This window comes from Metarhizium acridum (assembly GCF_019434415.1).
Source record: "Metarhizium acridum strain ARSEF 324 chromosome Unknown scaffold_31, whole genome shotgun sequence".
Taxonomy (NCBI): domain Eukaryota; kingdom Fungi; phylum Ascomycota; class Sordariomycetes; order Hypocreales; family Clavicipitaceae; genus Metarhizium; species Metarhizium acridum.
This window is the reverse complement of record NW_027094018.1, coordinates 2,229,792-2,249,017: the sequence shown is the minus strand read 5'-3', so window position 1 is coordinate 2,249,017 and position 19,226 is coordinate 2,229,792. Positions and strand designations below refer to the sequence as shown.

The 19,226-nt window shown below is 52.1% G+C and overlaps 6 protein-coding genes across 6 annotated transcripts; 1 reads left to right on the top strand and 5 right to left on the bottom strand.

Moving 5' to 3' along the window:
- Positions 1-5,714: 5,714 nt before the first annotated feature.
- On the bottom strand, positions 5,715-6,014 carry J3458_005558 (uncharacterized protein; the record flags this gene model as incomplete). Its single annotated transcript, XM_066118869.1, has 1 exon — positions 5,715-6,014. One exon carries the CDS (start codon positions 6,012-6,014, stop codon positions 5,715-5,717), a length of 300 nt encoding a protein of 99 aa, XP_065976391.1.
- A 3,665-nt stretch (positions 6,015-9,679) lies between these two features.
- Positions 9,680-10,539, bottom strand: J3458_005557 (uncharacterized protein; the record flags this gene model as incomplete). Its single annotated transcript, XM_007812050.1, has 2 exons — positions 9,680-10,317; positions 10,401-10,539. 2 exons carry the CDS (start codon positions 10,537-10,539, stop codon positions 9,680-9,682), a joined length of 777 nt encoding a protein of 258 aa, XP_007810241.1.
- Positions 10,540-10,982: 443 nt separating this feature from the next.
- J3458_005556 (uncharacterized protein) lies at positions 10,983-12,437 on the top strand (the record flags this gene model as incomplete). Its single annotated transcript, XM_007812051.2, has 1 exon — positions 10,983-12,437. The coding sequence occupies one exon, from the start codon at positions 10,983-10,985 to the stop codon at positions 12,435-12,437; it is 1,455 nt and encodes a 484-aa protein (XP_007810242.2).
- A 162-nt stretch (positions 12,438-12,599) lies between these two features.
- Positions 12,600-13,445, bottom strand: ATG5_1 (autophagy protein 5; the record flags this gene model as incomplete). Its single annotated transcript, XM_007812052.1, has 2 exons — positions 12,600-13,055; positions 13,137-13,445. 2 exons carry the CDS (start codon positions 13,443-13,445, stop codon positions 12,600-12,602), a joined length of 765 nt encoding a protein of 254 aa, XP_007810243.1.
- A 420-nt stretch (positions 13,446-13,865) lies between these two features.
- On the bottom strand, positions 13,866-16,336 carry J3458_005554 (uncharacterized protein). The gene is made up of 2 exons (XM_066118868.1): positions 15,724-16,336; positions 13,866-15,662 (listed from the first exon to the last, which is right to left on the bottom strand). The coding sequence occupies exon 2, from the start codon at positions 15,449-15,451 to the stop codon at positions 14,195-14,197; it is 1,257 nt and encodes a 418-aa protein (XP_065976390.1). The 5' UTR covers positions 15,452-15,662; positions 15,724-16,336; the 3' UTR covers positions 13,866-14,194.
- An 880-nt stretch (positions 16,337-17,216) lies between these two features.
- On the bottom strand, positions 17,217-17,762 carry J3458_005553 (uncharacterized protein; the record flags this gene model as incomplete). The annotated part of the gene is made up of 2 exons (XM_007812054.2): positions 17,217-17,441; positions 17,493-17,762. The coding sequence occupies 2 exons, from the start codon at positions 17,760-17,762 to the stop codon at positions 17,217-17,219; spliced, it is 495 nt and encodes a 164-aa protein (XP_007810245.1).
- Positions 17,763-19,226: the final 1,464 nt, after the last annotated feature.

Sequence of the window (19,226 nt, the reverse complement as noted above, 5' to 3'; positions counted from 1 at the left end):
CTGACATGCGTCCAGAACACCTGCGTACGTACATGTAGTTACGGAGAAATCGCACATGGCTGCCTCGAGGTCCGTAGCAAGCACACGGGGTACCAAACTACCAAACACTGAAGCATAATCCCCCATGCCCTACCCACACGAGTCCACAATTCGGTGATGCCCACGACGGCTGGAGGTTCGTGCGTCAGAAAAGAGCCTTAATACAGTCCGGAGCAGCTATACGGAGTAGGCAGCTAAGTAGTCAGCGGGCCAGTACGGAGGTAAAATGGATGTGATGTGATGGCAGACCCGGTTAGATGCGTGGACGATACAAATGCGCTCTCTGGATGCCCAAGTCGCGGCCGCCTTGGCGTTTTAGCCAAAGCTGGAATGCGACGATACGGAATTGTCCGTAGGGCCTACGGGCCCGTCGATGCGCCATCTGCTCAAGCGTTTTCACTTTGATCTGCGTGTCTTGCGACTGCCGTGGCTATTAACCCGCAGCTGCAGCCGCCTGAAGTTGGGCCTCATCTGCCAGCTCTTAAAACCCCCCCCACCTCGGGAGCCCTCAAAATGTTGCTGGTTGGCCCTACGCCGGCACGGGCAGCTAGCTGGAAATCCGTTCAAAGCAACAAAGGGAGATCAAAGTCAGCCCCTGTTCAGCCACTCGCAGTGCCTGGCGCCGTTGTACAAATCACTGCGCTTGCAGCAGCGCAAACCAATTTCATGGCCACCCAGTGCCTGCATGGAACAAGTAATGATGGGCGCCAGAGTAGCATTGAAGGCAGTTGCCCTCGCTAAGAAATCCGAATTGATCGCCAAAGCATCGTCATCTTCGACTTGACCCTTGCGTCTGATGCCAGCCAGAAGCCCGGGCGCGCGACCACCAGGAGGTTCGTTCCTGTCCGTTGCCTGCCATGCTCGTCAACCAGACACTCGGATGACGGCCCAAACGACCATGCTCGAAGAAAATACGTCTTCCAAACTCGCCAATGCTTTGTCCGTGATACCTTGCCATTCTTGGGTGCCTATCTGCCACTGGCGGTGTCTCCGAGACTCCAATCATCTCGGCACGGGTCCCAGATGGAATCAAGCAGTGGTGACTACAGCCGCCGTCATGATAGGCTACGTACGACGACATCAATGTCCCTGCCAAGCTGACAAGCGCCGCTTCAACATACATGCTCGTTATCAAATTATGACAAAAAGGACGCGTAACGAGTAATGACTCCATGCCTCTCCGCTGCAAACCGGCACCATTGGAGCGGTGAGGTGCATGTGGACGGCACGTCAAGGTGGCTAGAATTGGCCGCAGGGCCGAGGAGGTATCAATGATTACCAAGCATGGGGAAATATGCTCCCTAATAAACACGGTATTGGCCCAAGAACCCTCTGGTCCCTTGAAGCTGGGGGGGAAGGGGGCCTCACTAGCTTCTGTTAATAGACCGCCTGGTCGTCGCTCGGTCACCGCCAGACGCGAGCTTCGTCTAATTGTGCGAAGTGCACCAGACTTCACCGCGCCGTTTCGATTCCGCTTCGGATACCTTGAAGCGGCACACTTGGGGGCCTCTTTTCTAAGGCCCGTGATAGGATAGCGCCAAGTGGACAGAGGTATTATGCTCTCACCACCTCTGTCAGCCGACACATTGATACACCCTTGTGTGCGGAAGGGGTGGTAGTCGAGTGGCGCCTTACTGAGTACGTGGCGGCGATTCAGGACAAGGCGACGCGTGCTAGCCTAAATACTGCTGTGCTCTGATGCGTCGATGGTGTCCTGGATGCGTCCTTCACACACATTAGGTCGACTTGTGCGATTCCCATGGCAAGTATGACCCTGTATCTTTGGGTCTGGAAAGGCCTTCGCACATAATCGCTGGACAGATAGAAGCGCCGTATGTCCAATGCCTGATAAGACACTCCATGACGGTCGAAAGCTCGTGTCTGCCGTGATTGCTACGGTCGTGTCACTGTGAGACTCATTTGTGTTTGCGACTGTGGTTGTGGTTGAGGGTGTGAATTCAAGTACGCCCGTTTGTTTGACGTCGATATATCAAACAGCCCAGTCAGTACGTCATCGGCAATGATATGCAGACGAAGCTAAAAGAGTGAAAACTCTTCAAACATGGGCGCACCGTGGCCAATGCAGTGAATGCACAACAATCCATGCATGTAGATCGTGTAGTCTTGACCGCTGCAGACATGGTGGATGCAGGACCGCCGAAGAGCAATTGCAACAACTCTGCTAAGTCAAAAGCCGCAGGTTTCACGCATTATGTTCCCTTGGTTACCGTGTGCTATTTGCCGTCGTAGCTGCGTTATGAAAAAGAGGTGCAATATAGAGGACGTTTGTCTCGCCATGGGCTGGTCAAGCGCTAAAGTCATTTTGTGATAATGACCAGAGATCATGAGCGCAACCGTTGGTCACGTCATGCCGCACCCCGGATTTCACATTCTCTACGGAGTAATGTCAGACCACTCCGGCATGCACAGGCGATCTGCATGTGTTGTAATATACGCTATTTAGCTCCTCGACCACGGCAACAAGCATGCCTTGACACTCGAGAGATAGATGGGCTTGCCAAAACGACAGCACGCATGGATCATGACTCAGCTGTGTAAGAGAGGCAATGTTTCTCATGCTATTGCCAGCGTACGACGCTCTCGCCGCCCCCAAGCACTTGCACCATCAAATTATGGTGCACTAGACCGGGGTCGCTGCCATGGTTCTTTTGTTGTGTCGGTGAAATGATTTATGGAACGGAAGCCTGCAGCGTCACAGACCTACACACAGGAACAAGGACATCAAACCAGACCAGACGTTTCCGAAAGGCTACGCCAGTCCTTTATGGGAATAGTCCAGCACGTGGTCCCATCCGAGAAGTGTACCAAGGACTTTGCTGTCGGCCAACTGGCGGCCCGAGCCATCAGTGATTAGGCTTCCAAACGTAATCCCACTTGAAAAGGGTCGCGAGGGACGGCTCGAGGACGCCATTAGGAAAGGCGGGGAGAGCTGCGTAACAGATGTCGATAAGTCTCTGCCGACTAGAGTAAACGCCAAAACAGTAAGCAAGTACTGCAAACTCCGTACGCGACACGAATAAAATTGCCAGACAAAGTCCGTGGAAAGAGGACCCGAAATCGTCGGCATTCCGGAAAGAACCGCAGGCGCCAGGGTTCATCGCGATGTATGCAAGATGACACCCGGACATGAAGTCACCGGGTACGTCAGTGGACCACTTTAACGGTGACATCCAATCCCATTTCCCTTCAAAGGAAACTGTGTCCCCATGCACAGATACCAAGCAACAGATCAACCCTTGCTCGCGAGGTCACGAAGTCGCATTTTGATCGGCACCTATTGGATCCCGATTTTCCTATCCGCTTCGGAAGGACAATGGCATCCAGCCCCCGTGGCCACCCGGCGCCTTGGGAGCAGTGTCATTGCCCCAGGAAGAATTGCTCATGTCTGCTCCTTCGTCTTCATCGGCTCAGCCACTCTATCCGCATCGAACATTGTTGAGTTGCTGTGAAGAGTCTGCTATCCGCTAGGGAAGCCTGCCGAGCGCCTGTACTAGTTTCCGTCATAAATCATCTCGAATTTTATGATTCTTGGCTACCTTGCTCCGTACGTAGCAGCCAAACCCCTATGTCAAAGGTAGTATCCACACTCCTAGCAGTGTCTTGGGTCGGTAATTACCGAATCCAGGTCAAAGCGCGCCCAGGCACCGGATTTCTGTGTCCGCCTTCTCGCGACACTGTATTGCACGAGTGCAAGATGATTGTATTCACCAGAACTCCTCGTCAGGGTAAACACATTGTGGTATCTGGGTTAATATCCAACGTGATGCTGCGTTAGTTAGAGGTAAGCATTAACAACCTCCTAGCCCTGGTCCGTTGATAGGTAAAGCCAGGATGCCCGCATGTTTGTCTCGTCCAATACAATCCTAGTAGCTTCGACCGTGCGCGGAAGGGAATCTCGTTGTTGAGCCTTTGTTTTTTTGTGAGTACCCTTCTTGACCGTTTTCAGGTGAAATGCAAAGACGCCAGTACAGAGGTCTATGCTGTATTAGCCGCACCCAACGTTATGACTGTGCCTGTCAACTGGTGGCTTTATGCAACACGTCAACCTTGAACTACAGGCCTCCAGTAGTTGGAACTCGGTACCACGATCCGAGGGCCAAATGACAACGCCGAACTACTCCGTGGGTATTGCCCGTTATAAAGGGGGGGAGGGGCGCCGCGCGCCTAGAATTAGGAAAACTCTGGCAGCAAACCGGCTGAATGGTTAGCCCTGGTTGCTCCTAGCTGCAGGTCGCGACGTTCATGTGAGCTAGGCTGCTCCCAATCCCTCGTCATCAGGCAAGACGGAAACGCAGTGCCAGCAACCCGACAAAATTGAGTGCTGCAGGGCTTCCAGTGCATTGTACAGTATAAAATACAATACAGGGACAACTTACGGCGGATAGAATCTAGCGACATAATATTATAGGTTTTTTTTTTGCAGGTTTGTTAGGCCCTCACGTCAGCCGTCAACAGCGTGGTAACGAGTTGTGCGATACTAACTGGGATTTGTGCCCACTACCAACATAAGTATTTGTATTAATTGAAGCCCGAAGGGATCGTCTGTCGCTCATTCTCGAGGTCCATCAGTGGCGGGCTACTTACGCCAGGTTGCCGCACACTCTGAGTTCACTTGTCTCCCATGGATCGGATTTCAGATTGCTACCTCCTACCGTAGGGATCTCAGATACAGGCATCACTGTGCCGTGCCAACTTTCCTCAGTAGGTGCAAAAAGGATGCTATGGTTTCATTAGCTTGCTACCCTGATTGAGCAGAGGAGCGAAGGCGGCACCGAGGACACGGATGTGGGAGATTCTGATGTCTCGCCGCAGTCCTAGTAGGCTGAATAGTCGTGCTGACGCCCGGTTTCTTGGCTCGAAAAGCAGAAAGAAAGAAAGAAAAAGCTACGTAGAACGAACTATGTCTCCAAGTAAGATTTGCGGACCCTGCTGATGTATCATGTACGTCCTCTCTGGTACTGTTCTCTTCTCTCCCAGCTCACTGAATACTGTATTCGGAAGTATAGTAAAAAGCGACAATCTCTGACATTGCGGCACCCCAACAGGGTTGCGCCGAACCCCTGATTGTGAGGTCCGGAAGATGGCGAGCATCACCAATGATCGATCCACTTAGAGCGCCCTTATCCACAGGATGATGGCGGCTGAGTACTCTGATGCATATTTTTGAAGCTGATGTATTATTTTGAGAATCTTGCCATAAGCGCTGAGGCCGCCTTTACGCAATGTGGATTCATGATTTGCGGCTCACAGGTGGTGCGCAACCCGCATACGCACGGATGGCATCCGCCTACAGAGTGACACGCCTATTTTGAAAAGTTTAGTGCCCCTGGGCTTCGGATCCCCAGATACATTACCAACAGCCTTTCTTATCTTGTTATGAGGAACAGTCTTTCTATCACCCAGACCAGGCCTCTCCAAATACTCTGCGCTTGCCATGGGCTGCGCCAGTAGGGTACTCCGAAGTATCTTCGCAACAGCCCGGCCAAGGGTTGCGAGACCAGATGACCGCCATACGGCGAAAACTCCCAACGAAATTGGTGGCTAGCTGTTTGTGTCCAGGGCATCACTCGATATTCGTCACGAGCAAAACATGAGAAACATACTTGGGCTCCTATTGTGTCTCCGTATCACTTCGACACCCAAAATATGTCGTATCAACAGTTGCCAGCGCCTCGCTTCAGTTGAGACAACAGAGGCGGCTTGTTGTGACGTGCCTTGACAGCTTTGGTCCTTGAGGGAAAATGGCGAGTTAACCGCCGCTTGCAGAGACGGCGAGTTGAGAACAAGTTATGTCCAATATGATGTGTTTTTGTTGTTCTGCTTGCCCTCTTCCCTCCTGTCCTGGGCAAGGCCAACGTGCCTCGACTTGTTCCTGCATTCTGCATTCTGCGCACGCTGCTCGTATCAACAGATGTCGAAACCCAGTCTCCAACATTAATCACCATGCGTTCCATGGATGACGTTGTCGTTGTCACATTTCACAGTTATCTCCACTTTGATCGAGATTATTGGCATGAGTGAACAAGGCTCTACCCGCATTCGGAGGTGCTCGCTCAGCTTCGCGTCAAAGCAGGGGGTTGCGGTTCTTTTCGTGGCTTTGGCTGAGTGGTGGTGACGGCAGGCAAAAAGCAAAAGGGGGTGAGAATGGCAGTACTCCGTACGGAGTACACCGCGGGATGATCTCGTGAGGCTGTTTTTGCTTCTTCTCGCGTCGTCCCGTCTTTGCAGTCGAACCATGTGTGAAACTTCGTGTTGGCGACCCCACCATTGTCCAGCTTGAATGACTTGTCAATTTTTCTTTGAAGCGTTCGTGGAGTGAAAGACAGCGGGATGCTGCGGTACTAGTCCCCTAAGCCCAAGTGCCATTTTCCATCAACTTGCGTTTGAAACGGGGACGTTGCTTAGCACTCTGTATCATCATGAAGGTGGCCAGACCCAAAAGAAAAGGAAAAAGGAAAAAGAACATTGTCGGAGTATTTTTTTTTTCAGGCCCACATTTTGTCTTGCGCGACTACCTTCCCACAAAGGTCAAACTGCTCTTGGTTCTTCCCACGCATAATGCATTTCCTTCTCTACACCGTCTCGCTTCTGCCACATAATCCGGTCTCCTATTCCTCCGTTTACTACGGAGTACTGCATACCTAAGTACCTACCTAGGTACCTAGGTGGGTAGGTACCTAGGTAGATAGTATCTAATACGTTATTCGTACTCCGGACTCTTTGCTCCATTGCCCAAATCAAAAACTGCTTCGCTCTTTAATTTACAGGAAGCGCTCTGACGAGTCCCTGACGATTCTTGTCGCCGTGTCAACCACCAAGCATCGCGAGAACAGCCACCTGCATGACGTAGCACTCACGGACGCCATGACCCAGACACAAGGAACGGCCCGTTCGAAACTCGTGCTGCGTCGAGGTTTGAGCGCAAACACTCCGAATCGTGAGCACTAATACACGTCCCTTGCATCGACAATCAGTGCCTCGTTTTTTGGAGCACAATCAACACATCCACGCCTACTAGACACAAACAGGCTTTGGAATTGATCGTTGGTGTAATGTGAGAGAACACTCTGCCCTGGTCAGGAGGTTGTCGATTGCTCGAATGGGAATGACGAATTTCATAGCAGTCTAATACTAGCCACTTCAAGTCACGATTATGGCCCATGGAATACTAAGCGCAAACCTCCGACAAGCCCCGAGGCATCAAGTCTCCATGCCAAAATTCCAGACAAGTCCCCAGGCTAGTGTATGATTTATTTACTCTTTCTCATAAGTTGTGCAGAATCTGAAGCGGCAGGGGTAAGTTCGTCGGCACAGAAGCGTCTATTATCCAGGCGATATAAGTTTGGCTTCATTGACTAACCAAACCCCCACCAAATCCCCACCTTCCCTCCTCTTGCGCATACCGCCTGTATTTACCTCATTTTTGTTTCATCCTTTAGCAATACAACTACAGCAACATGGCGTTTTGTTGTGCCAGGGTGTTATCAGTGATGGAAATGAGGCCGGATGTTTATTTGCCACCTTAGAATCCCATCGGGCTCGCCGTGTATACTATTTTCGAGATAACTACTGCGTATTCACACCGTTAGGTTCGCTAGTCGAGTACTGCGTGGTTTCAGAGCATCTGATGATGTATCAGATATCACTGCCCGAAGCCCATGATGATGTACTCAATGCGACATAGCCAACAAGAAAAAAGAGGCGCATCGGGACGAATAACAGATCATGGCGTTGTCGTGTCGTGCCAGTTGTCGCAACAAGAGCCGGAAGCAGCTCTACCAGGGGCCTTGGGAGAAATCTCGATGTCGAGTACTCCCTAGAGATGCGAAGTCTTGTCCGGCTTGACATTCTGCATGCCCTGTATGTCAGATACGTCAGTGAGCAAATCCAAAACGCGGTTGAGGGCTGACATTGGTCAGGTGACTGGTCGGCTGGCTGATATCTGGGCTGCCCTGGCCTGTCAGCCGCGACAAAATTCTGAGCGATCTCCGTGCCCGTCAGCTGTCGTGCGAATCGGTCACTTCAAAATCGCTGCGCTGCGTTCTCCCTGTCGGTATCGCCAGGCTTGCATCGGGCTTTTCAGCTTGAGGCGGCTTCCCTTCCCAGCCATTGGGCGACGTCCGCGCAGAACACGCACCTGTGCAATATACCCGTAACCCACGCATCCGTACGACTATTCCATGCAAGCCCTGTCGAGCCACAACCCAAATTACCTGGGAGCACTAAAACGGCCGGGGGTAAGAAACCTCAATCTGTTTTTCCCCATTTCGAAAAGGCATGGCTAACGGAGTTGTCCATGTTTACAATGTACGGAGTAGTATGTGGTGATACAAGGCCGCGTTTGTGCCACTGTTACAAAAGGGTGGTGGCGGTGGTCAGATCCATGGCCGAACCGCACGTCGAATGCAAGCACCCCATCCAATGTCGCTCAATTATCGAAACGTACATTACAAGGTTCCCATAGTACTATGAATGAGAGCAAAAAAATCTCTTTCTTTTTAAAACCAAAATAGTTCATGTATTGATACGGAGTACATCGGACGCCGAACCCTCCCCCGCCTCCACACCCTCGCGATCAAAAAGGACCAGAAAAGTTCTAGATTTAACTCCCGACATGGAGTCCTGATGAGTGCCCGATAGTTCTCCATCTGCGAAGTACGGAGTACTCCGTAGCAATTACATGCTACGTCGGTCAGTCTGTTTTTATGTTGCAATGCATATACTGTACTGTATTGGGCGTCTGTGGCTCCATTTTCGAGCCAACAATGCGTTGGTCCGGTCAGCAGCTCGCCGCCCAGTGCGTCTTCTGACACACATTCCATACGCCAGATACCCTGTTCATTACTCCGTAACTGAATTGTAGGGCTTAGGGCCAGACTCTTTGTGCCTTCTTATTGACACCTGATGCGTGATCCCATTTCAACCTCCACTTCTGCAGGTGAGCAAGCCTCCGTCTCCTGATGTGGCGACAAAGTCCTTGCGCAAGGCGTGTGAAACAGACGACCAATAGAAGAATGAAATGAAAAAAAAAAATGAGCTATTTGGAGTAGCTCAATCGCCAAAGCCATCTCGTCGTTGCCACATCACGATGGCGGCTAGGTGTTCCAGCTTATTGGGGTTGGGGCCAACTCCTGGTCTGTTGATAAGAATGGTGGCCATTTTCAAGTCTTTGTTCCCGAACCTCTTTGTACTAGTACAGATGTGTTTGGTTGGCAACCTCTTAGTGCAGCATGCGTGATGATGGTGCTCGATGTTGTCGAAATTTCTGGATTTCATTGCTCAGAGTACGCTCTAGGTCATAATGACCATCACATTCACCCTTGGGCCAACGAATCTACGAATTATTTCTCTGGGGCAACAATCTTGAGCTAAACTCCATCCCTGTCCTTCACCTCCTCATAAATGGTATGAAGGCGCCAGCATTGATAATCCGCAAGAATAACTCCGAACCAAACGTCATCTCGTGTCCCGTAAGATTAGATGCCTGTAGCGAGTTATAAAGAAAAACACAAGCAACAAAATTATGCCGCTCAGTTCCTCCTCGGATGCTAAATAAAAGACGAGAAACACCAAAGGAGAATTTCCCCGCCGACTAGTCATAATATAACATGTTGGCTCCTTAATCTTTTGAGTCTGCCAATCTCCTCCTCTTTGCCAATCTCCTTCCGGTGACAGAGTTGTTAGTTCTCGTTCTCAACGACGACTCGACGCCTCGGTAACCAACCGTAGACTCTGTACCCTGCGCCACTTCATCTCCGCTTGAACCATCTGCCCCAACAATCCCCTCTGTAAATACTAAATCACCCCGTTGGCCAAGGACCTCCCTGCTGGCTTCTTCGAGCAGGATCCCAAAGGCGAGCAGGGCGGTCTCGTCCATGCTTCGTTCGTCGACGCTACGTCCACCAATGGCACCGCCGCCTGCTTCTGCTTCCCGATTCATCTCGTTCCTCCTTCGTTCCATGGCCCCGTAGAACTTGCTAGAGTACGCGTGGACCGACTTGAGAAGATCGCTGTGGGGGAGAATGTCTCTCCCGCCCTGAGGTAGATCTCTCTCATGCGCATTGTACACATCGTGCTCAGCGTACCGCTCTGGTGCGTCTTTGCGCCGGAAAAGTACCTCATGGGGGGCTAATGGGGTGCCACGAGTAGAGTGCCTGGTAACTTTGCGTTGCTGTTCCTGCTGTTGGTGGGAGCGCCCATGTGAGCTTTTTTGATCCGATATCTCATTTCTGAGAGCCGTGTCTTTGGTAACCCGTCCTGCATCATGTTAATCTCACGTGATAAAGGTTGTGCTCTCGGTCGCATTTTCATGTCTTTTTCTTGGTGTGGTGGTAATTTACCTGCAACGGCGTCGTAGACTGTTGCCAAGCGGCGGCGAGGCAACATAGGCTTTCCCGCATCAGAAAGGCCGGAATCTTCAGAATTATCTTCTTCGGCTGTAATTGAGGGGTGCTCTTGGTCCTCTGCGTAGGTGTCCATAGTGGCACGGCTGCAGGCTTAAAAAAGTGAGAATAGGTACTATGGGTGGAAAAACAATTGTTCGCAACAACTCCTCAAGAGTTGGGTTTGTTGGAAAATCCAGCGCGTGGGTGCATTCGCCTGACTGTCATTGTCCCGCACAGGTGTCGTTGTTGGAACCAGAGAGAATTGTTGCGCTCATCCCACAAGAGAGAGGAGTGATGATTCAAGTCGAAAACTTGCGAAGGTTTCGGAATGAGGTTGAAAGGACGTGGGGCCATGTGGAGCCCCACGCCAGTCTCAATGCAGTCTTGGTGGTCCTGGTGTCTGACATCACAGGGTAAGGTATCATCATCAACTCCAACGACAACAAAATCATAATCGCACTGCAAGCATTGCTACATGCCAGTCACTGCTCGCATGTAACGTCCGCTTATGCGCCATATCGCGCGTCTCCTCGATGAATGCAGGCCCGCCTCTTGTCCCGTGAAACGGGTGATCATAGTCCCGATGACCTCTCCAAGTCAGTGAACGCAGACCTCCTCCGTAGCTTCGCCCCAGCACCACAACACCGCTTCAACGGCGAAATAGCATCCCAGGCGTATCTCGGAGAGACGGAAGAGCGAGCACGAAGTATTCGCGCCCATGGCGCGGGTGTAAGCGGTCTTGCGATCGAAAAGTTCGACGGGCGCATTCTCGTATCCGGTGGCTCAGAAGGCTCCATCAAGATATGGGATCTTGACGAAGCACCGACTCCCAACCAACGACATGTCTTCCGTCCGGTGAGCACAATAGCTCGTTCTACTGGCGGCAACAAGTTGAACGGCCACAGTCACGGCATCACGCATCTGGCCTTCTACCCCTTCGACCCGGATGCTTTCCTGTCGAGCTCCTACGACAAGTCCCTCAAACTCTGGGCAACGCAACGCTCTGCTCTCACCGCAGACTTCGACCTCAATGCCACCATATATTCTCACGCCATGAGCCCCATAGCAGACCACCTCCTCGTGTCCTGCGCAACGCAACACTCCAACGTGCGTCTGGTCGACCTCAAATCCGGCTCCGCGGTCCAGGCGCTCGTTGCCCACGGCGGACCTGTCCTCTGCACATCATGGAGCCCGCGACACGAGCACATCCTCGCTAGTGGTCATGCCGACGGCAGAGTGCGCATCTGGGACATCCGACGTGCAGGCGGTGTCATTGCACAACTCGACCAGGAGGACTCATTGGGCGTTGTTCACCGGTTTCGGCACGCGGCAGCCTTGGGTCAGGACTGGAGCAGCATGCCGCACTTTCGGACATCTGCCCAGGCGCACGACGAGGCCGTAAATGGGTTACAATGGACTGACGATGCCAAGTACATTGTGTCTGCGGGGTTGGACCGTAAGATTCGAGTATGGGACGCGGGGACGGGAGCAAACACTCTTGCGAGCTTTGGGGCATTGATTCAGAATCAGCATGCCAAGACTGCTGCCATGGTTGTCACATCGCCGGGCCTATCAAATGACAAGGAGATTCTGATTTGGCCGAACGATCAGGAGATATTGCTGCTTGACCTGCATGATGGGAATGTAATGACAAGGTTGCGCAGCCCCGGTTCCATGAACCCTGTAGGTCCTCGGGGCGGAGAGGTGGGCAGGAACAGAACAACAACGATTGTATGGCGAGGAGCGGGGGGAGGTTCTGGGCAGATAGGAACCGTCATGGGGGGTGGCAACTCCGTAGGTGCGATTTACAGTGCTCACCTGGACGGCCAGATTCGTGCGTGGATGCCGCAGATTCCGGGACCGGACGACATGGATGAAACAGAAGACATGGACGAGGATGAAGAGACGAGAAGGAGGAAAAGAAAGGCCGTGGATAATGCATATAGGAGTTTGATGGGTAGACGGATAACATTTACTGGCACCAGCCGGTAGTGTATTTGATTACGGAGTAGACACATTATACCTACCCACATCTACAGATTTCTGCCTGTTTTTAAATAATGCGAGCGCTATGAAACCTAAAAAGGAAAAAAAAAGGTCCTCAAGGGAATACAACGCCTGCCTCCCGAATACCATTGCCACCTCGGTTTATATCTACATAGTCACCACCAAGCAAAGCCAACCATCAGGATACGCCGCCTCCCGCATGAGATCCGCCAACGGCGCATCAAAAGGCACACCGGCGCCATGCATAACCACCCCGGCCAACACGGGGTCCCGACTGCTCGGGAACAATTTCGGCATCATCTCCTTGAGCGCCTGGCCCAGCAACTTTGGCTTGCGGTCAGCACTTGTCGCCGGCACGAGGGACTGCATGATCCTGAAGGAGCCGGCGTCCCCAGACACAGCCGGGCCCTGGTGCTCCGGCGCAGAGGGGATGTATATCCGCATGGGGACATGCTTGAGGCTGGTAGGCGCATTCAACAGCCTCGTATTGACCTTGGCGAACGACCCGTGGTCATTGTCGATGACTGCGTTCCAGAGCTGGGTGGTGTGCTCCTTGGACATTTTCATGATTTGATTCGCGTTGCCGTTGCGAACAAAGTCTGCCTACATGTTTCAAACCATCAGCACTCCCCTCGTCCGCCTTCTCCGAAGCTGGGAAAACATGTGTGGGTGCGCATCGTCTACCTCCTTGACACAGTTCAGAAAAGTGTCTCCGATATCCCACCCTACTCCGTCACTGACCACCAGCCGAAACGGCAACGAGGGCTGGTACAAGTCCACCAGCAGGCCTACCGCCAGATTCCTCAGCTGGACGTCTTCAAAGTGAAAACTCGAGCATGCCGAGCCGAAGAAGGCCGAAAGTCGGGGGAGTAGGAGTGCGAGGTAGGAGAAGCGTGGGACGCTAGTGATGAACGGGGCGGCAGGCAATGAGGCGTGCGTGATGTGTAGCGGGATACGGGCGTCCCAGAGCGTCTGGGCAATTGAAGATGCCATTATGAGGGAGGCATGGTGAGGATGGGAGGGAGTTTCGAGGTTGACGGATGCCTGACGATGAGTGACTGCTGGTTGGGTGACGCTGTAATATCACTCGATGAAGTGTCATAGGGTAAGTAGCCAAGTTTGGATGGGCGCAAGGGTCAATGCTGATGCGCAGAGACCCACTTCTAGTCATAGTCCGTTAACTTTTGGTAGCGTACCGAATCCGAATGTTCCAAAGACTGGTCCTAAATTATTCGCAACTAGCACTAAGTTGCAGCCATAGTCTCATGCCATGCCTTATTTCCGTTATAAGAAAGAGCTGTATTACTAGCCCAACAATAAATGTTCATCCCACAGACACGATGTCAAGTAAAAAGGGTCTTTTTCTATAATATGGACACAAGTCACAAGTTGTAAAGGAATGATAAAGCTAAATAGCTCGAGTGCATAATTTCATTCAATAATCATACTACTTGTACATTTCAACTCGTAAAATCATCATTGCCCAACCGTGAATGAACCATCCTTACAAACCACGGTGCTGTTCCTGGTGTGAAACACTGTGTCTCTTGGCACGATCATGCGAAGCATTCTCATGTTCAACAGTCGGGGCACCAATGTGCTTCTGCAATACTGAAGGGGGAACCTGCGCCGCATCTGTAGGATCCTTGTGGCCCATAGACTCGGTCCTGCAAAAGCTTGTTAGATGTTCTGCTTTGTGATAGAATTGAGCGAGTTCAATGAGATGAGCTAGAACCCACCCTTTAAGGCTGCGCGTACGTCTTGTTGCCGCCGAAGGTCTTGCTGCCGTCAAGATCGCTGTCGACACGAGGGTCAGCCTTGTTCAGCATGTCGGACTTGTGAGGACCGGCAGTGTTCGGGGCTGGTCCGGGGCCGGCGCCGGTGGTGCCAGCGTGAGTGCCGTGAGCACCGGTGTGGGTTCCGTGAGTACCGGTGTGAGTTCCGTGAGAACCAGTGACGCCGGTGGTGCCGGTAGTCGCAGTTCCGTGAGGATTGGCTCCCAGGTTGCGGCTATGGTCTCGGTCAGAGTCAACACGAGGGTCGGCCTTGTTCGCCAAGTTGGACTCGTGGGGACCATCGGTGCGAGTAGCTGGGCCGTCTGTGCCACGGTTAATGCCAGTAGCACCACTTGCGCCACTGGAGAAGAAAGCAGCGTTGTGGCCAGTGCCAGAAGTACCGGCGGTGCCGGTGTGAGTTCCGTGAGTACCCGCAAGGCCAGTGGTGCCAGTAGTGCCAGTAGTAGCAGTTCCATGAGGGTTGGCTCCGAGGTTACGGCTGTGGTCCCGGTCAGAGTCAACACGAGGGTCGACCTTGTTCGCCAAGTTGGACTCGTGAGGGCCATCAGTGCGGGTGGCAGGGCCATCGGAGCCACGGTTGGTGCCCGTGGTACCGATGGCGGCGCCAGTAGGACCTGCAGAGCCAAGACCACCAGTGGTGCCGGTAGTAGCTGTACCATGGGGGTTCATGCCCAAGTTGCGACTGTGGTCACGGTCAGAGTCGACACGGGGATCAGCCTTGTTCGCCAAGTTGGACTCATGAGGGCCAGCTGTGCGTGTAGCTGGGCCAGTAGTGCCAGCGACACCACTGTGATGCTGGGCGCCACCAATACCAGTTCCGGTAGTGGTACCGGTTGTAGCAGTGCCCTGCGGGTTCATGCCCAGGTTCTTGCTGTGGTCGCGGTCCGAGTCGACACGAGGGTCGGCCTTGTTCAGGAGATTGGAGTTGTGAGGACCGTCAGTCTTGGAGGCCGGGCCGGAGGCGCCGCGGTTGGCTCCGGCACCATGAGCATAGTTGTCTGAGCCGGCGAAGGCGGTGTTATGGGTTCCAGTAGTGCCCCCTACTGGGCCGGTGGTGGTGGTGTCATGGATGCGAGGCTCGGCGGCACTGGTGGTGTGAGTGCCAGTGGTGGGATGTGTTGAGGAGTGAGTTCCCTCATGGCGTGTGGTCTTGTCCTTGTCGGAATGGAGAACATCTTTGACTTTGTTGACGATGGAAGACATGATGGCTGATAAGTCTTTGAGATTTTTCGTGTTGTATGGGGGTATCTAAGTAAGTTTATGGGGTGCTTTTATGAGTATAAATGCTTTATGTGTGTAGGCGACTGTTTGTATGATTGAATGTCTCAGGAATAATGCTGTGGAAAGTTCCGAATGCATGTTTATATAGATGGTGGAAACAAGGCACAAATGTGAGGCGTCACCCTTTTCGATTCTTGCACGATGAAATCATCAGCATCCATAGATGGCAATTTCCTTCCCAGATCACGACTTACCTGATCTTTGAGCCCTTTCGTCATAGGACCCTTGGGAAAGCAACACCAGAGACCTGCTTTGTCCCCAAACCACTGGCGGTTACGAAGCCTCGTTTGGGTGTAATCATCCTCAAACAACCATTGGCTTGTCGCCTTGCACAATATCCCATCAAACGCTGTCACCAAGCTCGTTAAAGTGGGGGACCATGGTACATGATAGATTGTAAGCGTCATAACGGCCCTCCTGTGACGTTGGAACTAGGCAGGTATAAACAAGCTCCTCAAGCCCGGACACTCGTCTCCGCTATGGAAAGCTTGGTGGTTGGTTGTGGTGCGGGGAGCTGACAATGATGCCCAAAGGACGTTAAGGGGTCAGATAGGTGGCATGTAGCTGGAATGACGCAACGAAGGGGTCGGGAATCTGACGACGACGAGATGATCAATGGGACGTGCAGACAGGGCTGTGGCGGTGTTGGCACAAGAACATCCCTTTGAATGTGCGGAGGCACGTATCGGACCCACTCTTCTGCGATACCTAACGGGTACCTTTTCAGCACCAGGGTCACCGGCTTAGAAGCGCTATAAAAGCAGCACGACCTACGACTGTGATAAGTGTGATGTAGCTCTTTGTGACAGGGGAAATAACTAGGACTTCTATTATCATACTATTTCTTAGTGGAGCGATGTACCATTTAATACTAGATTTTTGATTGGCCAGAACCTAAATTCGGTACCTCCAACGTGCCTTCGCACATTCAAAGGGATGGAACACCGAAGCCAACAGTGCTACGCAATGGCATCATAGATTCATTCAATGTGGCTGGTGAGTGGCTGTCCAGGACGAGACTCAGACCTACCAACTTGTGCACTGGCAGGTCGATTCGTCTAGAACGACTGGCGGTGCTAAATCCGACTGCAAGGTGACGGAATCTGCAAAACTCGCCTTGGAAAAGGCGCATCGTGCTCGTCTGGGTCCATGTTAGCGGTTGCAAGGTGACATGCCCTCCTTAGCCGCCGTTGCAGGAACTATTAGAATCTAGACCACCCTAGACCCTTTGTTGGCTGGTGGCCGAGAGTAGAGTAGTATCGTGATATATTATTGAAGCGTTAGCTATGCGCGAAACGCTCGGAAGCTTCAATTATTACTGGCCGCAATTTTCACCATGGGACAATGGGCATTCAGTTTAATAAAACAAAAGATTGACTCGTATTAGCTAACCCATGGTACAATGACAATGTCACTCGCTTCCAACCACTACTATTCGTCATCATCGACATCATTAAACCAGCAAACATCTGGGTATCGCAAAGCCAATTCAAACGTTTGGCCACATAATAGGATTCTTCCCCACAAAAAAACCATCGTCGCTTCGTAGACGTTCCTTGAAGACATTGCTTTACACTCGTCCAACTTATCCCTCCCAAATGAATTATTGCCGTAGCGCTGGCTGGTAGACCAAAAGGACTCTGGGCGCTAATCTCGCGCGTATCGAGCATCGGAGGACTTGGATCCTCTAGACGTAGCTGCGACGATACCAACGGCGTCGGTGAGGAGCAGCCTCGGCGCCCGCACGGCGTTCGTGCTTTCGCATCCAAAAGATGCCAATGAGAGCAGACGCGAGCCAGAGGACGGCAGAAAGGAACGAAAAGGCAAGGTCGGCTTTGAATTTGCCGCACTGGTCGCCACGGGGTGAGACGTTGTCCCAGTTAAACCAGGCACCGCAGGAAGATCCCAGTAGCTGCGCATGTTAGCCAACGACCCATGGAGCGGCGACAACAAGTATACTTACATTGGCAAGCAAGCCAAAGGCAACCCACCAAAGAATGCTGATGAAAATGTCCATCGGCCAGTGGGTGAAGGTGCTGGAGAATGGGAATAGCCATATCAATGCCAGGAATATAGATATGCCTGCGACGACCTCGGTGTAGATGAATCTTCCGAGGTGCCAAGCACTGGCGTTGGACTTGTGCAGGTAATCTCCAGTAACACCAGCAACGATGACGGCGAACACGAGTTCGGCCGATCTGAGAATGAGACTAACAAGGCGATCGAGAGCCATGGTGATTTAGAGTTGCTGGCAGGTAAAGATGTAAGAAAAGTAAATGGGATAAGGCAGCGCTTTTGGATACCTGTGATGCGTAAGAGTGGGCTGTGATTCAGTTTGCCTTCTGATACACATTGATGTTGGGAAACAACGGCAGGGGAAGCATGGCCTTTTATCTCCAAGACCAACTGGAAATGTGACGCGCATTACGCATCCTAACCCAGGGGTTATAAAATGCACTGGGGTTGCGTCCATGTCTGGGACACATGATGGGTTCCCCAGAGTCCCAGACACCGTGGATCATTCTCCCCAAGCCGGCTTTTGGCCCCCTGCTCGACAACGCACCGAAACTGATTAATTCAATGTGCAAGCATTCAGACCAGGCAAGTTGGGCACCCAGCCCACGAAACTTGGCACCGGTATTGGCAGGTCAAGGTACGCGTGCGCCGCAAGGGTCCTCCACCAATCACTCAAACACAAAACGCTGGCTTCGCCATGGAAGAATCCCGCAAAGGTGTCAATCGGTTGTAGAGTGCATCAGATGATGTCATTTCCAACAGAGTGGTGGTGTGACCTGTCTGGGTAGACCCGAAGCCAACAATCTGCGCGCAGCCACATCCGCCACTTTTGATGACGCGCAAAGATGCAAACGATCATGCTGGACCAGGGCCCTGGCTGGTACCGGGCATCGAAGCAGTCTTGACATCAAGTCTCCCTCCCGTGCCATCGCCTGGCACCAAAGATTCTGGGGAACTTCATCGGATTTCCATGAATCGTTGCATGTTTGCACGTCACTGGCATTGGCCACGGCGACTCTTGGCAGGCCAGAAATAGGTGTTGCGCCCACTGATCCATACACAGCCTGCTATGTTACGTGGCGTGCAGGTTGCTGCTGCCGCGTCTAAGCCGCCAGTTGTAGTCGAACATTCAAGGTGTATTTCTTTCTTTGTTTCTTCCTTGTAAAGAAAGGGGTTGGCGGAAAAGCCGAGCATCCCCGAGAAAGAGCCATGCAAATCGGGCGACAAGGATATGTGCCGATGACATCGTGTGCCTTGTCAAATGGCGACTGCGGGCTTGAAAGGTAGGTGGGTAAGGTTTCATGTGAGGCGTCTTGGTCTGGATGACATATTGAAGTTCACGCCATGCACCCATCTCTGAGCAATACATATGCCCATAGCCCATAGACCGCTCTGGTTACATACCTGCCGGCCTCCTACAAAAGGTCTGTGTCTGTTCTTGGAGTTGAATATTTTCGTCTTTTTCATTAAAGCTTTCTTCCAGTGTTTTCATTAGATTTATTCCCTCTTAAAGATGGGTCTAGGATGTAGGCGACGCCGATAGCCATATTCGTCATCATGCCTCACAACCCACGCCCATGTGGACATGGAGGCGGAGGCAAAGCCTTTGACGGGAATAGAAGCATAGTGGGAGCTTCTTTGCTCTCATAGAAGTCGCATTTGGCGGCCTCTTCTATTGAGA